Consider the following 27,331-nt stretch of genomic DNA (forward strand, 5'->3'; position numbering starts at 1 on the left):
GCAGCCTTACTTCTGAATAGGCTTGCAGTGTCGTTCTCTTTCTGTTCTATAGATATAGGGCTGGTTCACACTGCATCTGACTTCAGCTGAATTGCGGATTTTCATCACGATAGGGTTTAAAGGTTCACACTTCTTACCTTATATGAGCCCTCAAACTGCTTTTTTCTGTTCATACTGAAGGGAAAGGGTTAATCTCGCAGTTTCCTAATGACCACGCCCTCTTAAGGTCAAAGTATCTTTTCCTCTGGATACCTTGGCAACTGAGCATGCTGAGGAAGGAGTGGGCGGGGACTCACCCAAGCATCGGAGCTAACCGTCTACATGCCCTTAGAGACGCAAAAGACAGACGGTGTTTCCTTCCCTTTTCGGATTTAAAGGGAATTGATTTGCTTCGCATTTAAAGGGGAAAGCAGCTGGACGCCTCCCCTTTGCCTCCAACATCACGTGATCGCTGCAAATTTAATAGGTATGCAGGGAGGCTTGATCTTGGATTAAACTGCAGTGTGAATGAGCCCATATATGAGAGAGAGCTGTCAAGGGCCACGTGCCAATGGTGGGCAGGACCACCCCATTTTCACTGCCTTTGCCATCTCCATCTGTTTGGCTGTTCCCACCCCTAGTTTCCCCCTCCCACCTCCTTCTGTCCTTCCAGTTTTCCCACCCCTGTGATATCAGACCAAGGGCTGCCTTGTCCTAAAAGAACCAAGCAGAGAGCTTTTCCAAAATAGATGGTTCATTTCTTTAAGGCCAGAAATGTCAAAACATACATCACTCAGGCTACTAAACATTCAGTAGTAAGTCACATTAAAATTCATAGGGCTTGCTTCCAGTTAAGTGTGTGCATAGGATGGTAGCTTAATATGCAAGGCTAAAACATGAAGAAGAAAACTCTTGTGGATTTGTGTCTTTTAGGGGAATGGGGATGAACAAACCATTTCCAGAGTGCTATTGCACTCACGTCCACCTGTGGGCTTCCCATTGGTTGGCCACTGGGAGAACCCAATGCTGGACTAGATGAACCTTTGCTCTGATCCAGCAGGACTCTTCTTATTCTTTTTTTAAAAAAAACGTTATCCTTATCTCCCATAGAATGCAAGCAGATATGAGGGTACAAATATGAAAAAGTAGGGATCTAACGGTGATATTTACTTATTTTGATATTTGTATCCTGCAGCATTTGTTGTGGATAGGTTGGTGGGTGACTAAGAAATATAAACTAAAAATACGCTTTAAGTAATTACATAAAAGAAATAGGAAGTCAGTACAAAAGAAGCCAAAGATTAAATAATCTCTGATAGCAATGGCCATCTCCTTAAATACTGTATATTTCACTTCAAAGGATGCAATTTGTCCTTTTGAAAGATGCTTGCATCAGGCCTGGCGCCAGCGGACGGCCATGTTGAGCATGGACCTGAGGACCCCTGTGGCTCAGAGGGGCCTTTTCTAAACATATAGTCTGGGGTTGGGAGGGTGGAGCTCCCACTCTGCAATCCAAGCTAGCATTGGGTTGTGGGGCATGATTTGCAGCCTGCAGTAAGGGATAACCCCTTGCCCCAAGCCGCAAATCACACCCCACAATCCAACCTGGCACAGATTGCAGAGCAGGAGCTCCACCTTCCCAGGCAACATCCCCCATGCAGCTGGTGCAGAGTTTGGAAAAGTTACTTTTTTTGAACTATAACTCCCATCAGCCCCAGCCAGCATGGCCACTGGATTGGGCTGATGGGAGTTGTAGTTCAAAAAAGTAACTTTTCCAAGCTCTGAGCTGGTGTGGGCTTAAATAGGCCCGACTACCCCACCTCCTGCATCACCACACCAGGATGCTGCATGTGCATGCCTGCCATTATCCAAAATGGCTGTTAAAGGTTGACATCCCTACCACCATCTTGGGTGATGGCAGACATGCACACTAGCATGCTGACATGGCAACACAGGAGGTGGGGCAGCCAGGCCTATTTAAGCCAGAGCCTGCTAAATGGGGGGGAGGTATTGGGGAGCATCACAACCCTGTGCCCCAGGGCCCACTCATGCCTGGCCCCAGCCCTGGCTTCCATGATGCATCCTGCAAAATTATTAGACTGGATACTTGAAGGGTTATGCAGTGTCTTCTGGCTGCAAAAGCTGGGGCAGGATTAAGCATCTGTATTTGTTGTTGAAGCAAGTATGGCTTAGATCAGCTGTAAGGAACCCTAGCCCACTAGGCCTTCCCACTTATTTAATTTAAATTATTTAATGTAGGGTATTTATGTACCACTTAATCATTAACATTTCTTTTAGCCAAGCCATGTCTTCCTGCTCTACACTGGACATCATATATGATGTCAGGTGTAAGGCAAGTTAAGGCATGGCTGAGCTCAAAGAGGGTTTGCAGGCACTGCCAGTGAGGTGCCTGCAAAACTCTGTGGACCGGGCTTTGCAAGTTCCAGCAATCAACCGATTGTGGGCTTTGTGGGCTGTGTGCTCAAACCAGTTATCTGATGTCATTGTGATGTCTGGTGATTGACAAGTGGGTGTCCTCCATGTCAAACTTGGCCTGTCAGGATTGGGTTGGGGTTGGGGACATAAAGATCTGACTTTCTGGCTGGATCCAATTCACCATTCCTGCCTTAGGCCAAAGCCTAAGTTTTACACCTAGTTCTCACTGAGGGCTAAACTGCCAGGTTCGTTAATCATGCTTTAAAAATGTTCTCACACTGCTCATTTTATTTTGAAGGAAAGGCAGCTGGTGGAGCCCCAATCTGGATCAGGAGCACAGTTCTAGAGTGGGACCCTGCTGGTTACTTTCTGTCAAAACAAGTGGCAGCATTAAATACATTTGTATAGTTTGGCCCTGAATCAGTAAAGCTGTGTCTTGGCTGTACTACTTTTAGCTTGAAAGTGGGGGCTCATATGCTCCTCCATAAAACACTCTTTTCCTTTTGTGTGTGTGTGTGTGTGTGTGTGTGAAGCATTTAATCATGAGAAGCTCCCACTGCAGTCTGAAATACAAAGTGCAGGGGTTCTTTGAAGCAGTGGCTATCCTTTTAGGTGCCATAATGTATTCTTCTTGTATTTCAACTTGATCTTGATCATTCCATAACACATTTTAAATCAATAGTCATTTGTAGTGTGTTTAGCAATACGTAATTTGGCTTAGCTGCTTTTTCCAGTCACTTTCCTTCAAAGGCTCAGTAAAATAAATATTGAGGTCTATGGCACATTGATATCAGGCATCAGAACTTTTTATTTCTTCCTCTGTACAGGATGAAGAGCCAGGGGTCAAAAAGGACACTAATGTTGTGAATAGGAAACCACCACAAATCCTGTAATTGATACACTCTTTATGTAGTAAACACATGATTGTTGCTAGGAAGTATTAATAGTGCCCAATATTATTCTTGCACATGATGATACAGTTTGAAGTGAGGAGATAATTGTCAAGTTAGATCATGTGTTCAAGTTAAGGGTGCCAGCTGCAGTTTCTGGCTCTTCTGCTCAGTTTAAGCATCAAGTAGAAAAACAATCAGTTTAGTAATGAAACGTTGAGACACAAATGGGAAATGAGAACTAGTTCCAGAATTAAAAGTTCCTGGACTTAAAATACCTGTTCAAACATGTTTGCAGATTTCAACATGATAGCCAGCTGGTTTAATGGGCAAATTGCTTGAAAATTAAGTTGTCATAATGCTTCCTTATGGATGTTGCAAAAGTAGTACCTTCTTGTTGATTCTGTTTGTCCAGGGGTAGCAAACATGGTGCTGTCTACATGTGTAGGACAATTGCCTTCATATCTGACCATTGGTCATGGTGGTTAGGGCTGATGGGAGTTGGAGTCCAGCATCAGCTAGAGTACACTATATTGGCTACTCCTGTTCCAATGGATATTGGGAGATGGCAGCACATTTAGCTGACTTGAAAATTACTCAGCTTGCCATTATGGCTGCCAGGTTTAATGCAAGGTGCTAGTGCTAACCTTTCAAATGCTTAATGGCCTATGGGCCACATACCTTGAACTCCCACAGCAGTTGGAGCCTGTGGGTTGTGCTGTCTTTTAGGTACTTTCCCCTAACAAAGTGTGAAGTTTGTTTATTATTTATTTAATTATTTATTTATTAGATTTATATCCCGCCCTTCCTTCCAGTAGGAGCCCAGTTGCCTCTCCCTTATGGTCTTCTGTACAGGTCCATCTGGAATAGATGCTGATCTTGTTGTGTTAACTGCTTATGTAAATTGTTTTGTATCTTATTATTTCTAGGCAGATAACACATATTGAGCCTTGGGAAGGTGGAATAAAATACTTTGGACCCCAGCAAAGTCACCTTATTATCTGGCTTTCAATAGGGTCAACATACAGAGCATCCACTGTCCCTTTTACAGCCACAAAGTGGCCTAATTTGGTGACCTCTGTCTCCTCGCTAACTACAATAGTGAGTTTGTGCCATTGGTATTTTTTCCTTATCTGATGCCTCCCAGTGTTCTGCCCTTGATTCTATTAGTGCATGTTGTACTTCCTTCCTCATTTTGGGACCTGCTTTAGGAAAGTCTATCCCAGAGTGCATTTGCTTACAATGAGGTGTCCTTCCCTAAATGAAGCTTATGACAGCCATCTCATTGAAACTTCTCTTCATATCACAAACCTTAAGGCTATAATCTTAAGCATGGTTACTAGGAAGAAAGTCTCATTTCATTCAGTAGGAGACTCTTGAATAGACATGCTAAGGTTGAGTTCTAACTGTAGCCATTTTAGGCTGAATGAAATACAAAGTGTTAAGACACATGTTTTAAAAATGCTGTAAAAGTGGTTGTTATTGCATGAGAGGGAGCACATTTGATCTGTAGGTTCTAAAAGGTGACAAAGTTAATGGGGGAGACTTCTTCATAATATGAATGATTATTGCAGGAATTCCCTTTCTTTTGTAAAAATGAGAATTTAGGGAACTAGTAATCATTTTTAATAAAAACAATGGGAGAAAAATATATGTTTTTCTACATGAATAAAAGCAGGAATTTTCTTATTCTGGGGAGAGTAAGCAGGGTATTTGAGATCCTTCAGGATTGCCCCTCCTGTAAGCAGGAGGTCTCAAGAGGTAGTTCTTGCATCTTTTTGTCCCAATCTCAGGAGACATTATGGCACTGCCTAGCTGTTTGTTGGACATTCCAGTTCCATTTGTATAGAGCTATGGCCCATTGAAAATTGGAGTCCCTTTTTGTGTTTTATGAGGACATCTCTTTGATTAAAAAAGTCTCAAAATCCATTCTAGCTAGGTAGCTGTCCTGATGAGAACATGCTAACCCCTAATAGACTCTGTGAGGGCCTGAAGCTCAATGGTTGATGGGTGGGAAGAAAAAACAGCCGCAAAAGGCAATGGGAAGCAACCTTTTGTTGTCTTTGTGTCATTCAAAGAGACTCAGAAAAGGGGGGGAGCCCCAAGCCACCCGCACTCTCTCTCAAACCCCCAATTTCCTCCAACTACCTAGGGATAAGGGGTAGGAGAAAAGGAAAGAAGATTCAGAGGAGCAAAATAAAAACTTTAGCAAGCATAAAGTGCAGGGCATTGTAGAGCTGAACACAGGCCCTGCTTTCTCACCTGAGCTCCTGAGAGCTGGTCCCCTCCCTGAACTAGGAGTTGCCCCCCCAGAGGAATCAATTTGCAAGCTGACCCTGCCTTTTAATGATAGGAGGGGCACTAGAAAGTGGACTGGTTGATCAGTTTGGTTTTAGACTTAGGTTTTAAAATATTGACTATGTAAGAACAATTGTAGTTATTGGTAGTGTGGATGTGACGACCATGACACTGGGTGACCCACTGTGCAATTTTTTTATTATCAAATTAACTGTTAATTTTTTTTCAAAAAAATAAACATGATGTGGCTGAAAATAACCGTGGTGAAAAAGGTTCACTTTCTTACAGAAAACCTCTTTGAATAAAAATACAATATATTGTTATATTGATTAAACAAAAGTAAATATATGGGCCAGGCCATACTGGCAAAAATGGCAATGGTACAATGAGAAAGCTGTTTTCTAATCAAAATGAAAATGGCAATGTACAAGAAGTCTAGCAAAAATGAATATCTTGTTCTTACAGAGCCCTTAAAAAAAAAATCCACTAAAACTAGTAACCTTTCTTTGTGGCGTAAAGGGAAAGAGGGCCAACTTCAGTAGAGCTTCTGCCTGGTCATTTGAATCCTCAGGAACCAAGCCATGCAGTAACATAAAAATCTAATGTAACAAATATATGAAGGATGCAGTATCTTGTTTTCTCTTGTTCTTCAGTGTTTCCTTAACCTCATCATAATGCAGATGACTGGCCTAATTTTTGTGCATCATTTAATCACTCATCTTGTTGCAATCACTATTGATCCAGCAGATCAAAATATATTGGCTAAGAAAAATTACAGCAAACCAATGCCAAGTTTTGACCGAAGCAAATGCAAGCATGTTATTCAGAACCAGCACTGCTATCTTTGTGAAGCTGATGTGTAAGTCCCTCCCATAACAGCACAGCAACTAAGAGACCTACTTATTTACCAAAACATCAGAATAATAAATAATCAACTACTTAACATTTGCTTAAATGTTGTATATTGGCCTTCAACTGATGGTTTGTGGTGGCTCATAACTAGATCATACCGTTATTTAAAGTTGGATAATGATGCTGTAACATTTTATTTGCACATGCTTTCTATAATCAGTGAACTATGCTGTTTTCTCTCTGCTGCTTGTTTCTTGCTCCTTAAAGTGCTGTTTTATGCTACTACTTCATGGTCTCTGTGCAGTTACACATACGGGTTCTAGACCTCCACAAAGCTCACTTGAGAAACTTCTCAATCTAGGCTAGAATTTGATACATGCATCCGGGACCATTGCTTCCATCTTCCTGCTTGGTTCTTTTTCAACTACCTGCATCCGGGACCATTGCTTCCATCTTCCTGCTTGGTTCTTTTTCAACTACCTGCATCCGGGACCATTGCTTCCATCTTCCTGCTTGGTTCTTTTTCAACTACCTGCATCCGGGACCATTGCTTCCATCTTCCTGCTTGGTTCTTTTTCAACTACCTGCATCCGGGACCATTGCTTCCATCTTCCTGCTTGGTTCTTTTTCAACTACCTGCATCCGGGACCATTGCTTCCATCTTCCTGCTTGGTTCTTTTTCAACTACCTGCATCCGGGACCATTGCTTCCATCTTCCTGCTTGGTTCTTTTTCAACTACCTGCATCCGGGACCATTGCTTCCATCTTCCTGCTTGGTTCTTTTTCGACTACCTCAACAGTAGCTTATTTGACAAATTTGTATCCAATTCCCAAAAATTTTCTCACAAGGCAGCAAACACAATATATAAAACTAAATATACAACAATATATAAACACATAATTTTAAAACTTTAGAACATCCCATAATGTCAAAATAGCCTGTACATAATAACAATCCACCCAGTACAACAGCAAAAACATCATATAATCAAAATTTTAAAAAGCACCGCCAAGTTCAGTAGCCAAATTAAGATCCCTGCAAAAAAGCAGCAGAAAATTTCTAGGGAGATCCACCACCAAGAAAACCCTCCTACTCCTGCCAGATTAAGTGCTCTCACAGGCAGGCCTTGGAAACAGATCTCAGAGTGTGGGGAGTCTGATGTGAGTGAAGGCAGTTCTTCAAGTAACTTGGTCCCAAATAGTTTACAGCTTTTAACGGTCAACATCAGCACTTAAAATTAGGCCCAGAAACACACTGGAAATCAGTGTAAGTGATACAATATAGGTGTAATATGTTCCAGCTGCTTGGCACCAACCAGTATTAAGGTAGCCACATTTTACACTACTTGATGTTTCTGTCATAAGCCCCGCAGTTCCAACGAGGTCTGGACTGAGGTGGTTGTGTTTGACAGATGAGGAAGAGAAGAAGGTAGCCGAAGGGACAAGTGAGCTGGAGACAGCCGGAAGGGAGGATGAAGACCCAACCCTCTCAATTCAGGATGTTAGGAATGGGACAATGGAGCAGGACATGTCACTGGGTACTGGGGAAGCATTGCAGCAGAGGAGGAGCAGGTGGAACCTGGGAGGCAGGACCCTGTTTTGTCGCTAAGGGCTCGACGCTGCCTCTGTCAGTGTCAACAGTTGCAGCCTCCTCATGAAAGCACTTGCCTCCAAGCACAGTCTTGTCCTGTGAGTAAGCTTACCCCACTTAGCTCTTTTAAAGGTAGGTGGGAGGGGCATGGAGACTTGTCGGGACATCTTCGCTGCTACCATTTAGTCTTAAGCTCCAGACCCTGCTCTTAGACTCTTCATTTGTGACCCCAGTAGTCCAAACCTACCTTGGAACCTGTTTCAAACTATCTGTGTTACTTGGGGGGGGGAGCCTTATCATAGTGTGTTTGGGATGCAAGCTAGGACAGTTTCTGAGCCATATTTAAAGGGAATCTCACATAGTGTGCCTTAGAGTAGTCCAATCTGGATGTTAGTAGAGGAAGGAAAAAGTTGAGGCAATGTCTGTTCTCTCCAGTTGGGTTGCAACTGGCATATCAGCCCAAGCTGCTGAAAAGGACTCCTGGCTCCTGCCACCACGTGAGCGTACCCAGTTTGTGTCAAGTCCAGGATTCCCAAACTGTGAACATGTACCTTCAGAGTCATAAACCTCTGTGCAAACCAATCTGTTTCTCTATCCACAGTGATCCCATTGCATCTGGATTAAGTTTTGGCGTGTTCCTCTCATCCTGCCCCAAACTCTGGTTCATGAGTTCAGCAGCCTCCCTGGGACATGCAGAGGGAAAGAGAGTTAGACCTGTGTGATCTGCTTTCTGACAACACTTCAGCCCAAACCTGTACAATTTCAGGCATGCTTGGAGGAAGCCAATTACCTTAACCGATTTCAGTCTGGCTTCAGGCCTGGCCTTGGCAAAGAGATTGCCCTAACTGATGATTTGTATTGGGAGAGGGACAGGGGTGAGACTTCTTTGATGATCTGTCAGCAGCTTTTGATGTATGTATGTATGTAGTGTAGAGGTAGTTTTAGATTCCACTTTGTCACTGGAGGCTCTGGTAGCCACAGTGGCTCAGTGAACCTATTGCCAGCTACAGGGTTTCCTGCACGTGGGTAGTTGACTACAGTAACCCATACCCTCATAAACTCCCAGATTAAGTACTGCAACTACTACTCCCAGATTAACTATGTGGGGTTACCCTGCAAGATGATTCAGAATGCAGTTGGTACAAATTGCCACAGCATGAGCACTAATGGGGTAAAAACCACGGGAGTTTTTACCACGGGAGTGTGTAACACCACTACTGAGGCAGCTGCAGTGGCTGCCTGTTGGTCACTAAGCCCAATTCAAGGTGTTAAATAGCAGTGGGGGTTTTCTGAAAATTTGAAGTTGCATAAGGTAATTTGCATTGAGAAAATTTCTCATGCCCTAGATAGTAATCTAATTTAGCATATTTATTTTATAAATAAATGGAATTCAAATGGAATCCAGGACTCTGACAGACTCAGGAAATGTATTAGTGTTTAGTAAAAATATTTACTAATAGTATTTAGTAAATGTTTTTTAAAAAACCTGAAATTGCCATTCTTGTCTAATATTTATTTGCAGTTGGCATCCATTCATTGTTACTAATGAAACAGAACATTTTCTGTGGAAAAATATAACCCTGGAAAATTTGCTTCTCCATATCACTAGCTAACTTTGACATATAAAATCTTAAACAGCTTGGAAGCCAACTACCTAAAAGAGTGCCTATCCCAGTGCCAACCTACCCAAAAGTGAGCCTGAAGTCAGCCGCAGAAGCTCTGTGCCATCACCAAGGAAGATCCAGCTAGCTAGAATCCAAAACTGGGGTTTCTCTACAGTGGCACCCTGCCTCTGGAAATAGCGACACCATGAGATCAGGCAAACTGCAATACTATCAGGATCCAGTATAGCCAGGGATCACATGACAGGCTTCAACCTTCCAAGCTGATTGTCAACATCCTCAGGTTGCACAAACTGAAAAGTATCCATAAGAACATAACCACACAGAAATGATGGAACTAGTATACTGAGTTTATACTAACTATGGTATCCAAATGTGTTAGAACAACTTTGTGCTAGAGTATTTTCTGTAGGAGAAAAAGATTGTGCAATTCTCATTCTCTTTGATTTTATTCTTTCTTCTCTCACCTTACAATTGTTTTTACCTTTTTTTGTTGTCGTTCAACATTTTCCCCTTGTGTTGGTCACTCTTTGGGTTATATTCATTTTCACATCTTTGGGCCTGTGACTCAACTCTTATAAATGTCTGTCCTGCAGGAATAAACACCCTCAAAATGATGGGCATACCCTCCATGGCATTACCTCAGCTCTAGCCTATGGAGTCTCTGTCTTCACTGCTGCTCCTCAGACCTAGCCATCCAGCGGTGGCCTATTTGATGGCAGAGGGAGAGATCATCAGTCTCACACCTGAGGTTCCTGCCATCTCCAGGGAATATTCCCCCTCGCCTGTGACATCCTTGACACCAATATCTCTGGAGTTTGAAGGCATTCTCTGTATTGTCCAGAGACTCTGCAATGGTTAATTGCTAAAACAATGTTAAGACTGTTCAGGATCAGTCTCAATATCAGTGGTTGCAATCACCTCATTGGGATAGCTCTCCATTGTGTACATCACAGAGCAACTCAGGGCATGAGCAAAGTTTCTATGGCAACCCATGCTACTAACTCTTTCACTATTGCTCATGTAGATTGGCTCCTCAAGTTTGTTGAGAGATGATACCTATCATCAGCTACAGTGTCACGGAGGCCACCAGATTCCCCTTGTAGAGATGACAGCTGAGAGGTTGCCTGTTTGCCAACCTTGCACTTGACTTCATCAACAAAACACAGCTGTATTGGCACTAGTGATAACACCAGTGATGGCATCTTCACAAACCCCAACTGTTTCCAGGTACTTCAGCAAAAGGGAAGGGTGCCTGTGCAGCCAGCTGCTTCTGTGCTGCAGATAGTCCCACATCTAATATTATCAGAGCTTGCAGTAATCAGAGGTTTCTACAGTATCTCTTCTGCTAGTACCCACTACAGCCACAGGTACTGCTATGGCAGCTTCTGTAGTACCCTGTTCAAAAGGGCACAGTGTGTTTCAGATTTGAAGTCGGCTTTATCAGTGGTCCCTTCAATGCTGCCTCTGGACCCAGCAGTCAGAGAACTAACACGGATATCCCTGACAGAGGACACTCATCCTTACCCTGAACCAATCCTATGAATCACTTGCCCTGAAAGTACAACTTACCATCCCCACCCCTGTACAGAATTGAAGCTCTTCAAAATGATACCTCAGTGCCATTGTCATATTCATGCTGCCAGCTCTCCTGTCTGAAGCCATCATAGGTATCATCTAGTGCTGAGTGCATGAATACTGTGTCCAGTTCTGGTCTCCGCACTTCAAGCAGGATGCAGACAAACTGGAACAGGTTCAGAGGAGGGCAACAAGGATGATCAGGGGACTGGAAATAAAGCCCTATGAGGAGAGACTGAAAGAACTGGGCATGTTTAGGCTGGAGAAGAGAAGACTGAGGGGAGATATGATAGCACTCTTCAAGTACATGAAAGGTTGTCATACAGAGGAGGGCCGGGATCTCTTCTCAGTCATCCCAGAGTGCAGGACACGGAATAAAGGGCTCAAGTTGCAGGAAGCCAGATTTCGACTGGACATCAGGAAAAACTTCCTCTTAGAGCCATATGACAATGGAGCCAATTACCTAGAGAGGAAGTGGGCTCTCCGACACTGGAGGCCTTCAAGAGGCAGCTGGACACCCATCTGTCGGGAATGCTTTGATTTGGATTCCTGCATTGAGCAGGGGGTTGGACTTGATGGCCTTATAGGCCCCTTCCAACTCTACTATTCTCTGATTCTATGAAAACCCTGTACAGAGTGCAAGAGAAGGATGGTGACTTTCTATTCCTGCACCCTAAGCCAAACTCCATTATGGTGGGGGCTATTCAAAGTTTGGCAAACAGCACCAAACAAGAAGTGCCAGAAGCTCAGTTCCATTGACAAAAAGATGTACTCCACAGGTGCACTGTCACTCATAGAGTTGCCAACGATCAAGTCTGCAAGTTGGAAGGAGATCTCCTTATTCGTCAGCTACCTACCTGTAGACAAACATGAATTAGCAAAAGTTTCCCATACTGAGGCTTCTAAAGTTGGCAAAGCAGCAGATCAAGCCTTCTTGCAGACTGTGGCTCAAAGTCCCTCGCTGATACAGTGTCTCTCCTATGACATTGCTTGCCTGTGGTCCACAGCCCTTTTGCAAATGTGACAATCTGCACAGAGGACCTTCCATTTGATGGGAATAGTCCATTGAGTGAGATGTCAGCAGTTAATCGGAACAGTCCTTGATTTCATGTGAGGCTCTGCATTCTGGCCAAAGGACAGACCGATCACTGCAGTGTGCTACAGTTGGCTACCATGGTGGCTTAGACTGGTACCATTACACCACATATAGTACAGCACCCGTTGGAAAGGAGCCTCTACAGCAGACATGTCTTATGCTCAGCTTCATATGAAGCAAAGCTGGTTTGCCAGAGAATTCACTTCTCACAAAGATTTTCAGCCCAAGAAGTTGGCCATGCATGCATTAGTCCACCTTTCACTTTGATGATGGCATTTACCATCACAATTTTCGTTGTGATCTTTGGTTCTCTCACTAGCTGCACTGTCAGTAACAATCACACAAATATATCCTGTAGGGAACTGGAGTTCATTGGTGTGGTCATGCTGCTACATGTGTTTCTCACACATGACCCTTAAAACACATTCTGTGTGGGAGGTGGATATTTTACGGGGTTGACTGCATGCTCCCCTGAGAATGCATCTAAGGTGGTTTTGAAACCCAGAATTGCACTCCAACAAGAATTCAATTTAAAATAGTAAAGCATTAAATTCAAATTAAATTCAATTTAAAATAGTAAAGTGGTTATAGCAGGGCAGAAAATAAGTTTGTTTACAAGTTAATGTGGTGCAGCATATAAGATATACAATCATAGCTGCATTTAATCCTGATATCCTAATTCATTCACAACTATTAGATTACATCTTAAATTAAATTCTTTAAAAGTAAAAGAGATCCCTGTATTAACAAAATTAAGGGAACTGGCGGGAGCACATCCATTTGGAGTGAAAACTCCAGAAGATAGAACAGACAGTTAAGTTACCTATCCAGTGTTTGGATGGGCTTTGCAGCTTTTAATGGTGCATGTGTAGAAGTGAGAAACAGCAGTTTGGGCTACAAACTTAACACCTAAATTTCCAAGTGAAAGAAGCTATGAGCCCTTTCGTATAGTTGCTCTGGGTCAGGATTACAACAAAGGGAAATCAAGCCATAGCGTTCCTTACCTCAAGGTTCCTGATCTGATGCTGCACTGAGTTTCTCTTTGCAGAAATGACATGCAAAGAAGGGTGAGGTGCAGGTCTATGCATGTGAAATGGTTGGCACTTTATAGGAATTTAATTTCATAGTACATGGAAAGGCCATTTCCTCTAGGAATGGGGTGGGGTGAAAAGTTAAAATGTTAAAATATTCCTTTCAGGCTCCTTCTGCTTACAACAATATATCTTTGTGTGCATGTGTGGTTATTATAAAATGTAGGGTAAACAAGTATTGTTCTGTTTCATTACATTACTGTGACATCTGTATCTGGCAAGATGATTCTGCCTTCTGACAGAGTAATAAAACTTTCTGTGAATGGTTAACCCAGAGTCAGGTGGTCTGTTCTTAAACTCATGTCACAAAATTAGGGTGAGGCTCAAAGAGGGGATGATCCCAGCATGCCTCTTGGTCTTGCCAACTCCTCAGTCCAACATATGAACCAAAGAATAGGTTGCCATGTTAACAATACTATCCTCTCCTGTGGACAACAGTATGCCTATCAATGCTTTCAAACTCATAGCAATCTCCAAAGCCCTAAACACTTTCTATCCATCCATGCGCAACAAGATAGTACAGGCAGGTGTCCATGAAGAACAGAGGTGCTGTGTAAAATGTCAGTAAGCAAGCTGGAGCTGGTGCATGCAGTACCAGGTAACTCCAGTAGGAGCAGTCCACCTGACAGGGAATGACAATTCTACTGTAGACTGGCTGAGCAAGGCAAAAAGATGCTCTCATCCCTCATGTTATGGGCTGCCAGACCAATCTCTTGGTGTTAAAACACCAGACATAGATGACTTTTCCACCCTGAACAACAAGAATTGTGGGTTATTTTGCTGCAGAGTGTAGATTAGGGACAAATCTCTTAGCTATGCATTCCTGTGCCTATGGCTAGAACCATTCCTCTATATCTTTCCTTCTCTCTACTTCCTCACATTGTTGCCAAGATCACCCATGATCAGATGGCCTGCATTCTAGCGATCCTGTGGCAGTCTCAGCAGTGCTGGTTCATGACGCTATTCAGACCTCATGTCACAGCTTTTACTGGATGCCCCAACTGCAAGATCTCCTGTCTCACAACTGATGCAGGATCTTCCATCTCAATCTCTGCAGCCTAAGTCTGATGGCACAGCTCGTCAGCGCAGGGGCAGACACTTCACTTTGATGTTGTCAAGGAGTCCACTGAGAATCTCATGAGCAATCTACAAGAGTATTATATGCTATTATATTGGCAACATTTCTAAACTTTATTCAGGAACCTTGCTGTTGACACTCCTACTTGTCATGAGGTGTCAGGGCTAGACTTTATGCTGCCTTTACATTTAAAAATACATCAGAGTATTTGGAAGCTTCCCTGAAAGACATTGTGGCCACTGCTAACAACCTTCTGTTGCAGTATATAGCTATCAGTAGTGGCACATAGAGCCACCCTCCTGACAGTGCATCTGTTCAGCTCAATGGGACGAGGTATGAGCGAGGTTGGGGCCATATGGTTGTACTAGTAGGGCTGCTGCCGCCAATCTGACCCTACTTCTGATGCACCCACATGGCCATGACCCTGCTGTCACCCTCCATTCTGTCCCAGCCCCATTGAGGTAAGCAGCAAAGATACTGGTGTTGCAAGGGCAGCTCCATCCCTCCCCAGGTGTTGCTACTGGCAGCTGCGAGGGATTAGATGTATTCTAGAGATTGGATGTGTTCTTACTTCAAGTGAGGCAACAATGAAGCCCAGTGGGCCTGGCCAGTTCCCCATGTGAACAGAGTATGTACCATAAAACGTGCCCCAGGATCTCCTGAAATGTGGCAGATGCCCAGGGACTCTTCAGAAAACAAGTCAAGGTGGCAAATGTCTGAAAGTGGAACACTGATCTAAATAGATACATAAAATAAATTAAAAGTAAGTCCCATGTTGCAGGTTCAGGAGGGTCTTGAGTATGGAAAGGTCCAAGGTTACTTCTAGATTCTGCACAGAAGCATTGGATAACAAGAGTAAGTGTTTTACATATAAGTAGTAGAGATGAGATAAGGACTGTAGTAGTGATGGGTTATATAAAAGGAGGCTGAGATGAAAAGTAGAAGGCTAGGCTTGAAACTTTTTTCCTGACGTGCCAGTTGTTTATTTTCAGGGAGTTTTTACACATGAAACTCCTAATTGCATTTTAAAGGGGTAGAGTTCACTCTTACCATCTTGGAATTTTACTGCAAATGTAGATCACGCCATGAAACGGAAGGCTGAATCAGGGACAGGGTGTTGCATTTTAGAAGATATGGACACATGACTGGGAGGATTCTAATGAGGCTTGGGTGGAATAAAGAGGAAGGGGTGATAAGGGTGACGATAGGCAGAGTGGTGGAGAATTCCCATGGTTGCTTCTCAGCAGCATGCTGCCTCCCAGAAATAGGCACATCTAATGCACATTTGTTTGTGTGTCTTGGAGTAGCAAAGTTACAAGGAATTTTGTGAGGTAAATTCATGTCTGCAACAGTCCTCAGAATTATCCTGGAGAAGGCTTTTGGGAAATTTGAGGAAGCAGTTTCAGTTGAGAGGAACTACTCAAATCCCAATTAGAGAGAGCAAAGGAATGAGATGAAGGATCAATAGTAAAGTTAACAGGTATAAACTACTTATTAAACCTTTTGGAGATGAAAAGCAGTGAAAAGAGCATCAATTTCATTCTTGATGGGAAAAGGGACAAAAGTATGGTACACGGCTTATGCAAGTTGGGCAACAGCATGTTGGAAAAGAACCTGCAAGCAGAGGTTCCCCCTTGACCTTGGTCTTGTAGGTCAATACTTGATTTCTGAAACTCTGTCCTTAACCAAGACAGTATTTGGAAGAGCAATGTCATGCTTCTCCCTACTGCTCCAGTTTTCCTCTTCTCTTCGTGGATTTGTGTAGTTTAAATGTTTAGCTGTGTAAGTTTCATTGGTTCAGCAGCTTTGCTTTGAGTGAGGTTGAGTCTCTGATAAGTGCTGAAGCGTGCATGTGATAACTAGTTGGGTTTTCTATTAGCCAAATATATTATCTAATGAGAGTGTTTCATTCTCCTTCCCAGAACAGCTCATTCTCTTTTCCCCCAATTGCGTTGCTGAAAGCAGTCCCATGAGACTTGCTGTTCACACCTACCTTTTATAATCCAGTTCAGTAATTTGTTTCACATGTTTTTTTAGAAAGCACTGACTATTTCACTCTAACTTCCTGCATGGCTTTCCTGGGTTGTGTAGGGATGGCTCATCAGTTCTGTGTACATATTGTACATGTATTGTATAAATATTTAGACTTATCATAAACATGAGACTGTCTTTGTTTATGTGATCATTTTAGAACTTGAATTTTATTCTATTTAACGTATCTCTTTTTTTTTTCCTCAGGGGGCCAAAAACCAAACACTGTAGTACCTGCAATAAATGTATTGCAGACTTTGACCATCACTGTAATTGGCTTAATAATTGTGTTGGAAGCAGAAACTATTGGTAAGCTAACTGTAGCTTGGGAAATGGGTCTCTAAAACATGGGCACCGTTTAGGAAGACAGAGACAAAACTTCCATTCCACATCTCCACATGTGTTTTATTCTTCAGGAGCACCTATACTTCTGAACAATCTGTTAGTTTTGTATGCTGACTGACAAGTATAAATACTTAAGTGGTCCTATGTACTAATTATGCATGGCAGAGGAACTAACCCTCTTACCCAAAAAGCTGAGCATTTGGCCTGAGTGAACGACATTGATTGCTTTAGACTATTATCATCCTCTGTTCACTCACTTTTTATGTAGCACCCAGGCAGCATATTTGGTAGCTCTTCCAATGTCTTCTGGGTTGTCCTGTGTTCTTTGAGGCCTGGTTTGTAGATAATTTTTAAAAAATGAAATGCAGTTGAAGTATGGTCAAAGTTCCATTAAGGCTTTTCAGGGCTCCTGTGCCTTTAATTAAATACATACTGTTTGTTGCTTCAGCACATTTTATTTCTTCCTGTCGAGGATGGCTAGAGGTTTAGTGGTGAACAGCCAGTTAATTGGTCTTTGAATAGCCCCCCCCCCGGTGTGTATGAAATAAAGGTATTTCATTATAACAATAAATGAACACAAAAAATGCAAGGGAATTGGTAATTAAAACCATGGGAATAGAAACTGACATTAGGGTAATTAATAGATGCTGTTCAAGGGGCAATTAACAAGCTTTTTATCACTCTGCTCCACAGGAAACAAAACTGGCGAAAATTGCAGGCAATAAACTTTAAATGAACTTTGAGATGTTTTGTTAAATGAGATTTTGAGTTGACATTATAGGAGGATCTTGGCATGGGGAAGGATATTGCTGAAAAATATCAGGTTAGAATAAAGTGCTGTATGTTCCATTTTAATTCCACCTACAGCTTATTGTGGGAAAGCAGTGCCTCAGCAGCTCTTAAGGGCTCTAGTGTGAAAGTAACTCTTGCTATCATTAAACATTGTTTTTCCTCCAGTGTAAATGTGATAGAGCAGGCCTTCTGACCATGCCAAGAAACTTTCCACCTCTACTGAATTCTTTATTCCACACCCTGAAATCTTAGATAGTGCCCCTGGTTACAGAGAGCTACTGGGAGCCAGGAGTGCTTTTGCTTTCTGTCTTTAAGCCATTGGGGTATTTTTATGCCTTGGCATAGAGGAATGTTAATTAGGTGTTAAACAGTGCAAGCAAAATCTTAATCAATATAATATAATCCATTGTGGAGTCCCTCAGGGGTCGGTCTTGTCCCCCATGCTCTTTAACATCTACATGCAGCCTCTGGGTGCGGTCATCAGGAGTTTTGGAGTGCGTTGTCATCAGTATGCTGATGACACGCAACTCTATTTCTCCTTTTCATCTTCTTCAGGTGAGTCTGTTGATGTGCTGAACCATTGCCTGACCGCGATAATGGACTGGATGAGAGCTAATAAACTGAGACTCAATCGGTGAACGCCTTCCCCGCTCAGATGGTGGATGTGCATCCTGTTCTGGATGGGGTTACACTCCCCCTGAAAGAACAGGTCCGTAGTCTGGGGGTTCTTTTTGACCCTTCCTTGTCTCTTGAGGCTCAAGTGGCCTTGGTGGCACGGAATGCGTTTTACCATCTCCGTTTGGTAGCCCAACTACGCCCCTATCTGGACGGCAACGACCTCGCCTCAGTTGTCCATGCTCTGGTAACTTCGAGATTGGATTACTGTAATGCACTCTACATTGGGCTGCCCTTGAAGACAGTTCGGAAGCTTCAGCTAGTGCAGAATGCGGCAGCTAGATTATTGACGAGGACCAGTCGGTCTTCGCATATAACTCCTGTTCTGGCTTGCCTGCACTGGCTACCTATTTGCTTCCGGGCGAGATTCAAGGTGTTGGTTATGACCTATAAAGCCTTACATGGCGTGGGACCGCAATACCTGGTGGAACGCCTCTCCCACTATGAACCTACCCGTTCGCTTCGTTCGTCATCGAAGGCCCTCCTCCGGGTACCAACTCATTGTGAAGCCCGGAGGGTGGTTACTAGATCTAGGGCCTTTTCCGTGGTGGCCCCCGAGTTGTGGAATAGCCTCCCCGAAGAGGTACGCCTGGCGCCTACACTATTATCTTTTCGGCACCAGGTAAAGACCTTTTTATGCTCCCAGGCATTTTAATCACTCTAATCTTTTTAGCTTTTTAATCTTGTATACTAAGTCTTTATTTTTATTTTCTGTTTAACTGTATTTGTTTTTATGTCATATATGTTTTTGTGATTTTATTATTGCCATGTATGTATTTTACCCTATGCTGTTTACCGCCCTGAGAGCTATTTGCTAAGGGCGGTATATAAATGTAACCAAATAAAATAAATAAATAAATAAATAAATAAATTGGACTGACCATATTTTCAAAGCTGAAAATATTGATTTGTTTTATGGGAAATCAGTTCTAATTCTTCCCAGTGTTTTTATGCTGATGTTGTACTTCATTTATTATAAATGAACTGAAAAAACTCACTAAAGGCTGTTTATCCCTTGTATTGCAGCTCTGGGAGCTGTTAATCAGTCATTGCATGATAATTCATTTCTCCCCTCCTTATGCTAACTTTCCTTTTATGAATACTAACATTACTTGGAGATACTTATTTTTATGAAGATAACCAAAAGTAGTCTAGTCAAAATCCTCTGCATTAAGGCTACAACTTTAAAAAACTTAAAACAGTATTGCTCAGATGAATGCGCACCACACATTGAGAGCAATAGCCTCATGCTAGAAGACATCCAAAGAAGACTTTTTTCTTAATGGTTTTCAGGTTGTCTGGGAAACAGAGTGGGGTGGAGTTCATCACTTCCCAACATTTATTAATAACTACTCCTTATCCCCCACTGAGCAGCAGGGCAAGCTCTACTATTAGGTAGAGTAAGGTGGCAGCCTTAGGTGGCAGATGCTTGGTCATCTGGGAAGCATCAGTGGCAGCCCCTCCTGAATCCCTAGCGGTTCCTCACTGTTGGTTGACAAAGCCTGTAAGCCAGCTTGCCACTGTCAGGTGCAGCACACTGTCCCATCACCAGTGTTGAAAGAAGATTTTTATCTACATGGAATCAGCGAGGGGGGGGGGAGGGTGCCATTTGTCCTAAGTAGTAAAATATCTTGGGCGGGCCCTGCCATTCCTGTTTACAATCTGTCATTCAGATTCCCTGCCACTATTGTTCCAAATGACATCTGCCTACCACTGTTGACTTCCCTCATTGAAATTTAATTCAAGGAAGGACCAAATCATCATTTGTTCATTCCCCAGTAATCTGGGGATTTGAATGGTGTCACAGGGTCATGGTTTCTCCACAAGTAGGTCCAATGGAGACATGAAGGTAAATAGCTACTTCAGCATCTTGGGAAAACTGTGCTGAGGCAAAGTGAAGGCCAAGTTAAGGTTGTTAAACAAGTCAGTCATACAGACCAGCTGCAGAACATTTTGGGGAAATTATAGTTCTAGGGAGTCATATTCTGAGCCTAGATTTTGATTTTTTAAAAATCCATTGGTTTTGTATTATTCTCCCTGAGAACAATATTTTCTCAAACTATCTTCAGAGAACCCTTGCCACTGATACCTCTGCCACAGAAACTGATGCAGACCAGAGGATTCTTGGGCATGTTCTACGGCACATACATCAATTTATATGAAGAACTGGACCAGGCTTTATGCTTGCCCTGCTTCAGCTGAGAATGTGGCCTAAACTAAAACACACTTGCTACTCCACTATAGCTGCACGCTGCAGGAGAAGATTTGGTAATCATGGGCAAGCTGTCTTTCATTGAGAAACCTCTGATAAGCTTCCAAAGAATCCCAGGGTTCTTTGAAACACAGTATGAAAAGCATTGCAAACGTGGATGGGGAACCTCCAGCCTGGAGGCCATCAGGAGTCCTAATTTGCTCTATGAGACCCTATTTCCCCAGGCACATTCACCTGTCCCACACCTGCAGAGGAATGTGCCCCAATTGTTCATCTGCAAGTGAGACTTGGCATTTTCAGTTGGGCACCAAATGCAAGCCCTGCTGGAATTGGTTCCACTTGGGAGCTCTGATCGAGAAGTCCCAAGTGAAGCTGATCCCTGCTGAAAAGCAGAACTTGCAGTCAAGCGCCAACTGCAAGCTCCACTTTCGGTAGGGATCTTTGCAGTCTTGGCTTGAATTCAAGCCGTGGGTGCAAAGGAAGACAGGAAGTATCTCCAAAGGAGATATTTATGAAAATCTGAGTTGGACAACTGTAAACAGAGATGTTGGACTATCAAGCAAATAATAGAGTACTGTAGGCAGACCATATTTTGTGACAAACATAGGATGTTCAGTCTTTAGGTTAGGTGAGCCAAACTGAGTTCTCTTGAGTTCTGAATATATTTATTCAATTTGTAATTGAAGTACAGCCTTCCACGTATTATGGCTTACTAGAATCCTTCTGTTAATGTGTTCATAGGTTTTTCTTCAATGCAATTGCTTCTGCTGCTGTCGGGATCCTCCTCCTGCTAGTGGTGATGATATATGTCTTCATCCAATATTTGGTGAACCCAACACAACTCCGCACATCTCCTCAGTTTGAAAGTATTATTCCACTGACTTAAAATAACTTTTTACACCCATGTGATCTTGTAGTATTTTTTCGAGGTAGTACTGTTAAGATACTGAAATGAAAGAAACATTCTGGTTGGTCATTAATGAGGTGAAATATCAACAAAGAAAAAAGTACATGCTCAAATGTCTAGAATTTTGTCTTGGGTTGCAAATCGTTTTGTGGTGGTGTTTTTAAAGTAATAACCTTGATTTCTTGGGGACTGTTGTACATGATTTTAGAATGAGAGGGGAACCTTTTTTCAATATGCATTTAAGTTTTACAATGTGAATTCATTAGAGCTGGACTTTAGCTGAAACATACTTTAGATCTTAAAAGCTTTAGTCAGGATTCAGTCTTGTCTGGCTGTAGAGTCAAAGTAAACCCTTACAAATGAATGTTTAAACTCCTGCCATAGTATCAGAAAAAAGGGGAAAGCTATCCATGAAGTTTTTTAATTTAACACATAATTGAAACCAGAATACAATTATTTTCCCTCATTATTTTTTGCTCCAATAGGTGTCAGTGGAAATGGCACTTGGCTGGCATTTCTTCCTATTGCTCCAGTAGAGACAACAGCAGCTGGAATCCTGACTGTAGCAACGTTAACTATGGTTTTGGGATCTGCTTCTTTCTTGGTACTTGCACATTTGTTGTTCTTTCATCTTTACCTCTGTGAGTAAAACAATTCTGGAAAACCATTATTGAATTCAAACGGCTTTAGTTTCTTTTTTTGTGAAGGTTATCATGAAACCACATTTTAGTGAAGCCAAAAGACACCATATCCCTCTCCTACATTCTGGGACACTTCCTAGTACTCACCTTCCTTCCTAGAGGTCTTCTCGTCTCTGCAGCCAGCGTGAGATGGCCAGATGAGCAACTACCCCTTTCCCCATAAAACATAGACTTTGGATATTTGGACACTTTATGGTGAATATTCCATACCATCACACCAACTTAGCCATTCACTGTCAAGAGACTTCATTAATATGAGCACAATGTAATATAGATATGTGGTGATTTATTTTACAACTGCCAGTAGGAGAGAACATGTCATTTAATTGTGCAGTGATCCAGGACAGAGCCTTCTGAGTGGTGGCACCTTGGCTGTGGAACTCCTTCACCCAAAGAGACAACTGGTACTGTTGCTATAGACTGTTTGGTGCTAACTGAAAACGTACCTATTCATCTAGGCCTTTGTGGGGACTGAGATATGTTAATATGGGTTATAAACTGATCACTGCTGCCTGATGTTTCAATGTATTGTTAATTTAATTGTTTTTAAGTATTTAATTGTTATTACTACAGGTTTTTCTTCTCTTGTACCCTCTCTGCGTGCATGGACCAGAGACTGTTGCGATCTAGCCTCTCATGAGATGTTACGCTTACTTCTCCTTTTGGGGGATATTCTGTGGCCTCTCAATAAAGTTCGCTGCACTCTCCGAGGATCATCTTACATATATTCAGGAACTGTTGGTTCTCTAGTTATTACTAGGTTTTTTTTCCTGTGTTGCAGCTATGGCTGGACCTTGGGACTGAATTCCAGGGCCCCACAGCCAAGGGGACCTCCTAAAGATCACTTGAGAGTGGGAGATCTTCAGATCTTCAGATGCTGCTCTTAAATGCCAGATCGGTTCAAAATAAGACCTCCCTCATCCACGATTTAATTGTGGATGAGGGAGCCGAGCTGACGTACATTACACAGACCTGGGTGGGTGAGCAGGGAGGAGTTAGTCTCTCCCAGCTGTGCCCACCAGGGTATCTGGTTCAGCATCAGGGTAGATCTGAGGGTCGGGGAGGGGGGGTGGCTGTGGTCTATAGGAGTTCCATCTCCCTCTCCAGGCACCGTGTCCAAGTGGCTACTGGTTTGGAGTGCTTGCATCTTGTGTTGGGTCAACATGACAGATTGGGGATTCTGTTGGTGTACCGCCCACCCAGCTGCCCAATGGTCTCCCTAACTGAGCTGACGGAGGTGGTCTCGGATGTACTGTTGAGATCCCCTAGACTTTTGGTGCTGGGGGATGTCAACATCCATGCAGAGACCATCTTGTCTGGGGCGGCTCAGGACTTTATGGCCTCCATGACAACCATGGGGCTGTCACAATATGCTGTTGGCCCAACACATATAGCAGGACACACTCTAGATCTAATTTTTGCCACTGGACTGGGAGATGGTGATCTGAATGTAGGGGATTTTACATCGGTCCCTTTGTCATGGACAGATCACCGCTTGCTGAGGTTTAGACTCACAGCGACCTCTTCCCTCTGCAAGGGTGGGGGACCCATTAAGATGGTCCGCCCCCAGAGACTAATGATTCCTGAGGACTTTCAAAAGGCTCTGGGGAGTTTTTCCGCTGATAAGGCTGGCGCTCCTGTCGAAGCCCTGGTGGAACTGTGGAATGCAGAAATGACCCGGGCAGTTGACACGATCGCTCCTGTGCGCCTTCTTCGGTGTAGAGCTCATGCAGCTCCATGGTATACCCCGGAGCTGAGAGTGATGAAACAGCAAAGAAGACGGCTTGAGTGCAGATGGAGGCGAACTCCTGATGGATGCAATTATGCACTGGTAAGTGCCTACACTAAGCTGCATTTAGAGGCAGTGAGGGCAGCAAAGAAGCAATATTTTGCTGCCACCATTAAATCATCTATCTGCCGTCCAGCGGAGCTTTTTAAAATTGTCCGAGGGCTATTACATTCTGGCCCTACGGACATGGTGGAGTCATTGCAGGCGCGCTGTAATGAATTTGGTAGGCACTTCCAGGATAAAATCTCTTGCATCCACCAGGACTTAGACTCCAATGTTGTAGCAGTTGAATCGAATGAGGTGTTCAGCACACAGTCTTGTCCTAATTTTTTGGATGAGTTTCAGTTGGTACAGCTTGAGGACGTTGACAAGGTGCTTGGACTGGTGCGTGCGACCACTTCTAGGTTGGATCCTTGCCCTTCTTGGCTAATAAAAGCTAGCAGGAATGGAACAGCCGGCTGGGCCAGGGCAGTGATTAACGCTTCATTGCGGGAGGGAGTGGTCCCTGGCCTCCTGAAAGAGGCGATAGTAAGACCACTTCTGAAGAAAACGTCCCTGGACCCGGAAAATCTTAACAACGATAGGCCGGTAGCTAACATGCCATTCCTGGGCAAGGTCCTGGAACGAGTGGTTGCCAACCAGCTCCAGACACTCTTGGATGACACCGATTATCTGGATCCATTTCAGTCGGGTTTTAGACCCGGTTTTGGCACGGAGACAGCCTTGGTCGCCCTGTATGATGACCTTTGTCGGGAGACAGACAGGGGGAGTTTGACCCTGCTGATTCTCCTTGATCTCTCAGCGGCTTTTGATACCATCGACCATGGTATCCTTCTGGAACGACTCACTGATTTGGGAGTGGGCGGTACTGTGTGGCAATGGTTCCGCTCCTACCTGGTGGGTCGTCTCCAGAGGGTAGTGCTTGGGGAGCATTGCTCGGCACCCTGGGATCTCCAGTATGGAGTCCCGCAGAGGTCAGTTCTGTCCCCCATGCTTTTTAATATCTATATGAAGCCGTTGGGTCTGGTCATCAGGAGTTTTGGAGTGCGTTGCCATCTGTATGCTGCTGACACGCAGCTCTATTTCTCCTTTTCATCTTCTTCAGGTGAGTCTGTCGACGTGCTGAACCGATGTCTAGCTGCGACAATGGACTGGATGAGAGCAAACAAACTGAGGCTTAATCCAGACAAGACTGAGATGCTGCTGGTGGGTGGTTCTCCTGACAGGATGGGGGATGTTCGACCTGTTCTGGATGGGGTTGCACTCCCCCTGAAGGAACAGGTTCGTAGCTTGGGAGTTCTTTTAGGTCCATCCCTGTCACTTGAGGCACAGATAGCCTCGGTGGCACGGGGTGCTTTTTACCAACTTCGGCTGGTGGCCCAGCTACGCCCCTATCTAGACAGAGAGAACCTCGCTTCAGTAGTTCATGCGCTGGTAACCTCGAAATTAGATTACTGCAATGCGCTCTACATGGGGCTGCCTATGAAGATGGTTCGGAAATTGCAGCTTGTGCAGAATGCAGCGGCCAGACTGCTAACAAGGACCAGACAGTTCGACCATATAACACCGATTCTGGCCCGCCTGCACTGGCTGCCTGTCTGTTTCCGGGCCCGGTTCAAAGTGCTGGTCTTGAACAGTGAAAAAGAAAAAAAAAGGGGGGTTCAAAACCCAAGATGACCAATGAAGTTGTAAAATGATTTATCTTCTTAAAATGCCCAACGCATTTCGGCTTTGTTTTATCAGCCTTCGACAGGGGCTATAATACAAACACATATATACATACATATGATTACATTTTGTTTAAAATTCATAATAAACAGTAAGAAAACACCCAATTTTTAAAAAATTACTTACATTCTTTTCTATCTACTTCTTTCTCTAGCCATTTTTAGCGTCCTCTTCCATTTCCTTTTCTTAATGTTGTATACTGGCACAAGAGAATGTGCTTTTATATGTAAAGTAGTACTCAGCTGTGATGTGTATTTCATTGCCTTTTCAGAAACTGCCTGTAAGGGATCCTCTAAAAACTCTAAACCATTATAAAAGAGGAAGAAAATCCAATTCTCCATTCAAACCTAAAGGGGATAGAGTATTTAAAGCTAAAATCCACCATATTTCTCTCTTTTTAGGAGTCTGTTGTTATTCGGTCCCCATACTTTTTCCACACCCCAAAAATGAAAATCTTTCATAGTATGTTTACATTCAAGAAAATGATCTACTAATGGTGAGCCCTTTCTACCACAGCTTATATTACTGAGATGTTCTCCTATTCTAATTTTCAGGGGTCTAGTCGTCTGTCCTATGTACAATTTTGAACAACTACATTCTATGGCATAGATTACCTGTGCAGTTGCACACGTGGTATATTGTCGCAAAGGAAATTCTTGTTGGTTTTGAGAGTTTTTGAGAAACATCTTTTTACTGGTATATTTGCAATATGTGCAGTGTCCACATGGATGATGACCTGTTGGTTTGTTAATTTCCATGAATAACAACAGACTCCTAAAAAGAGAAATATGGTGGATTTTAGCTTTAAATACTCTATCCCCTTTAGGTTTGAATGGAGAATTGGATTTTCTTCCTCTTTTATAATGGTTTAGAGTTTTTAGAGGATCCCTTACAGGCAGTTTCTGAAAAGGCAATGAAATACACATCACAGCTGAGTACTACTCTACATATAAAAGCACATTCTCTTGTGCCAGTATACAACATTAAGAAAAGGAAATCGAAGAGAACGCTTAAAACGGCTAGAGAAAGAAGTAGATAGAAAATAATGTAAGTAATTTTTTAAAAATTGGGTGTTTTCTTACTGTTTATTATGAATTTTAAACAAAATGTAATCATATGTATGTATATATGTGTTTGTATTATAGCCCCTGTTGAAGGCTGATAAAACAAAGCCGAAATGCGTTGGGCATTTTAAGAAGATAAAATAAATCATTTTACAACTTCATTGGTCATCTTGGGTTTTGAACCCCCCTTTTTTTCTTTTTCATATTGACAATTGACCACCACCTTCCTTTTTTACTTGACCTACAAAGCCCTATACGGCACAGGACCACAATACCTGTTGGAACGCCTCCCCCGTTATGAACCTGCCTGTACACTACGCTCATCATCAAAGACCCTCCTCCGAGTTCCTACTCATAGGGAAGCTCGGAGGGTGGCAACGCGGAAAAGGGCTTTTTCTGTGGTGGCCCCCGAACTGTGGAACGATCTCCCAGAGGAGATACGCCTGGCGCCATCATTACTATCTTTCCGGCGCCAGGTTAAAACTCTTCTCTTCACCCAGGCTTTTCAACATGTTTAGTATGCGCTGATATTGTTTTAATTTTTTAACATTTTAAACTTTTAATGTGTTTTATATT

General features: G+C 43.0%; 1 protein-coding gene across 4 annotated transcripts in view; it reads left to right on the forward strand.

The window, feature by feature from the left end:
* Positions 1-27,331, forward strand: part of ZDHHC11 (zinc finger DHHC-type containing 11) — a 63,287-nt gene that overhangs the window by 23,562 nt on the left and 12,394 nt on the right. For 3 of the 4 annotated variants that reach the window (XM_061591099.1, XM_061591101.1, XM_061591100.1), the window contains 4 exons: positions 6,284-6,462; positions 16,750-16,851; positions 21,308-21,432; positions 21,959-22,114. In XM_061591099.1, the coding sequence (XP_061447083.1) occupies positions 6,284-6,462; positions 16,750-16,851; positions 21,308-21,432; positions 21,959-22,114 (562 nt within the window). The remainder of the gene's footprint in view (positions 1-6,283; positions 6,463-16,749; positions 16,852-21,307; positions 21,433-21,958; positions 22,115-27,331) is intronic. The other variant, XM_061591102.1, reaches the window with a different exon arrangement.

This window comes from Rhineura floridana, chromosome 11 (genome assembly GCF_030035675.1).
Source record: "Rhineura floridana isolate rRhiFlo1 chromosome 11, rRhiFlo1.hap2, whole genome shotgun sequence".
In the NCBI taxonomy this organism is placed as follows: domain Eukaryota; kingdom Metazoa; phylum Chordata; class Lepidosauria; order Squamata; family Rhineuridae; genus Rhineura; species Rhineura floridana.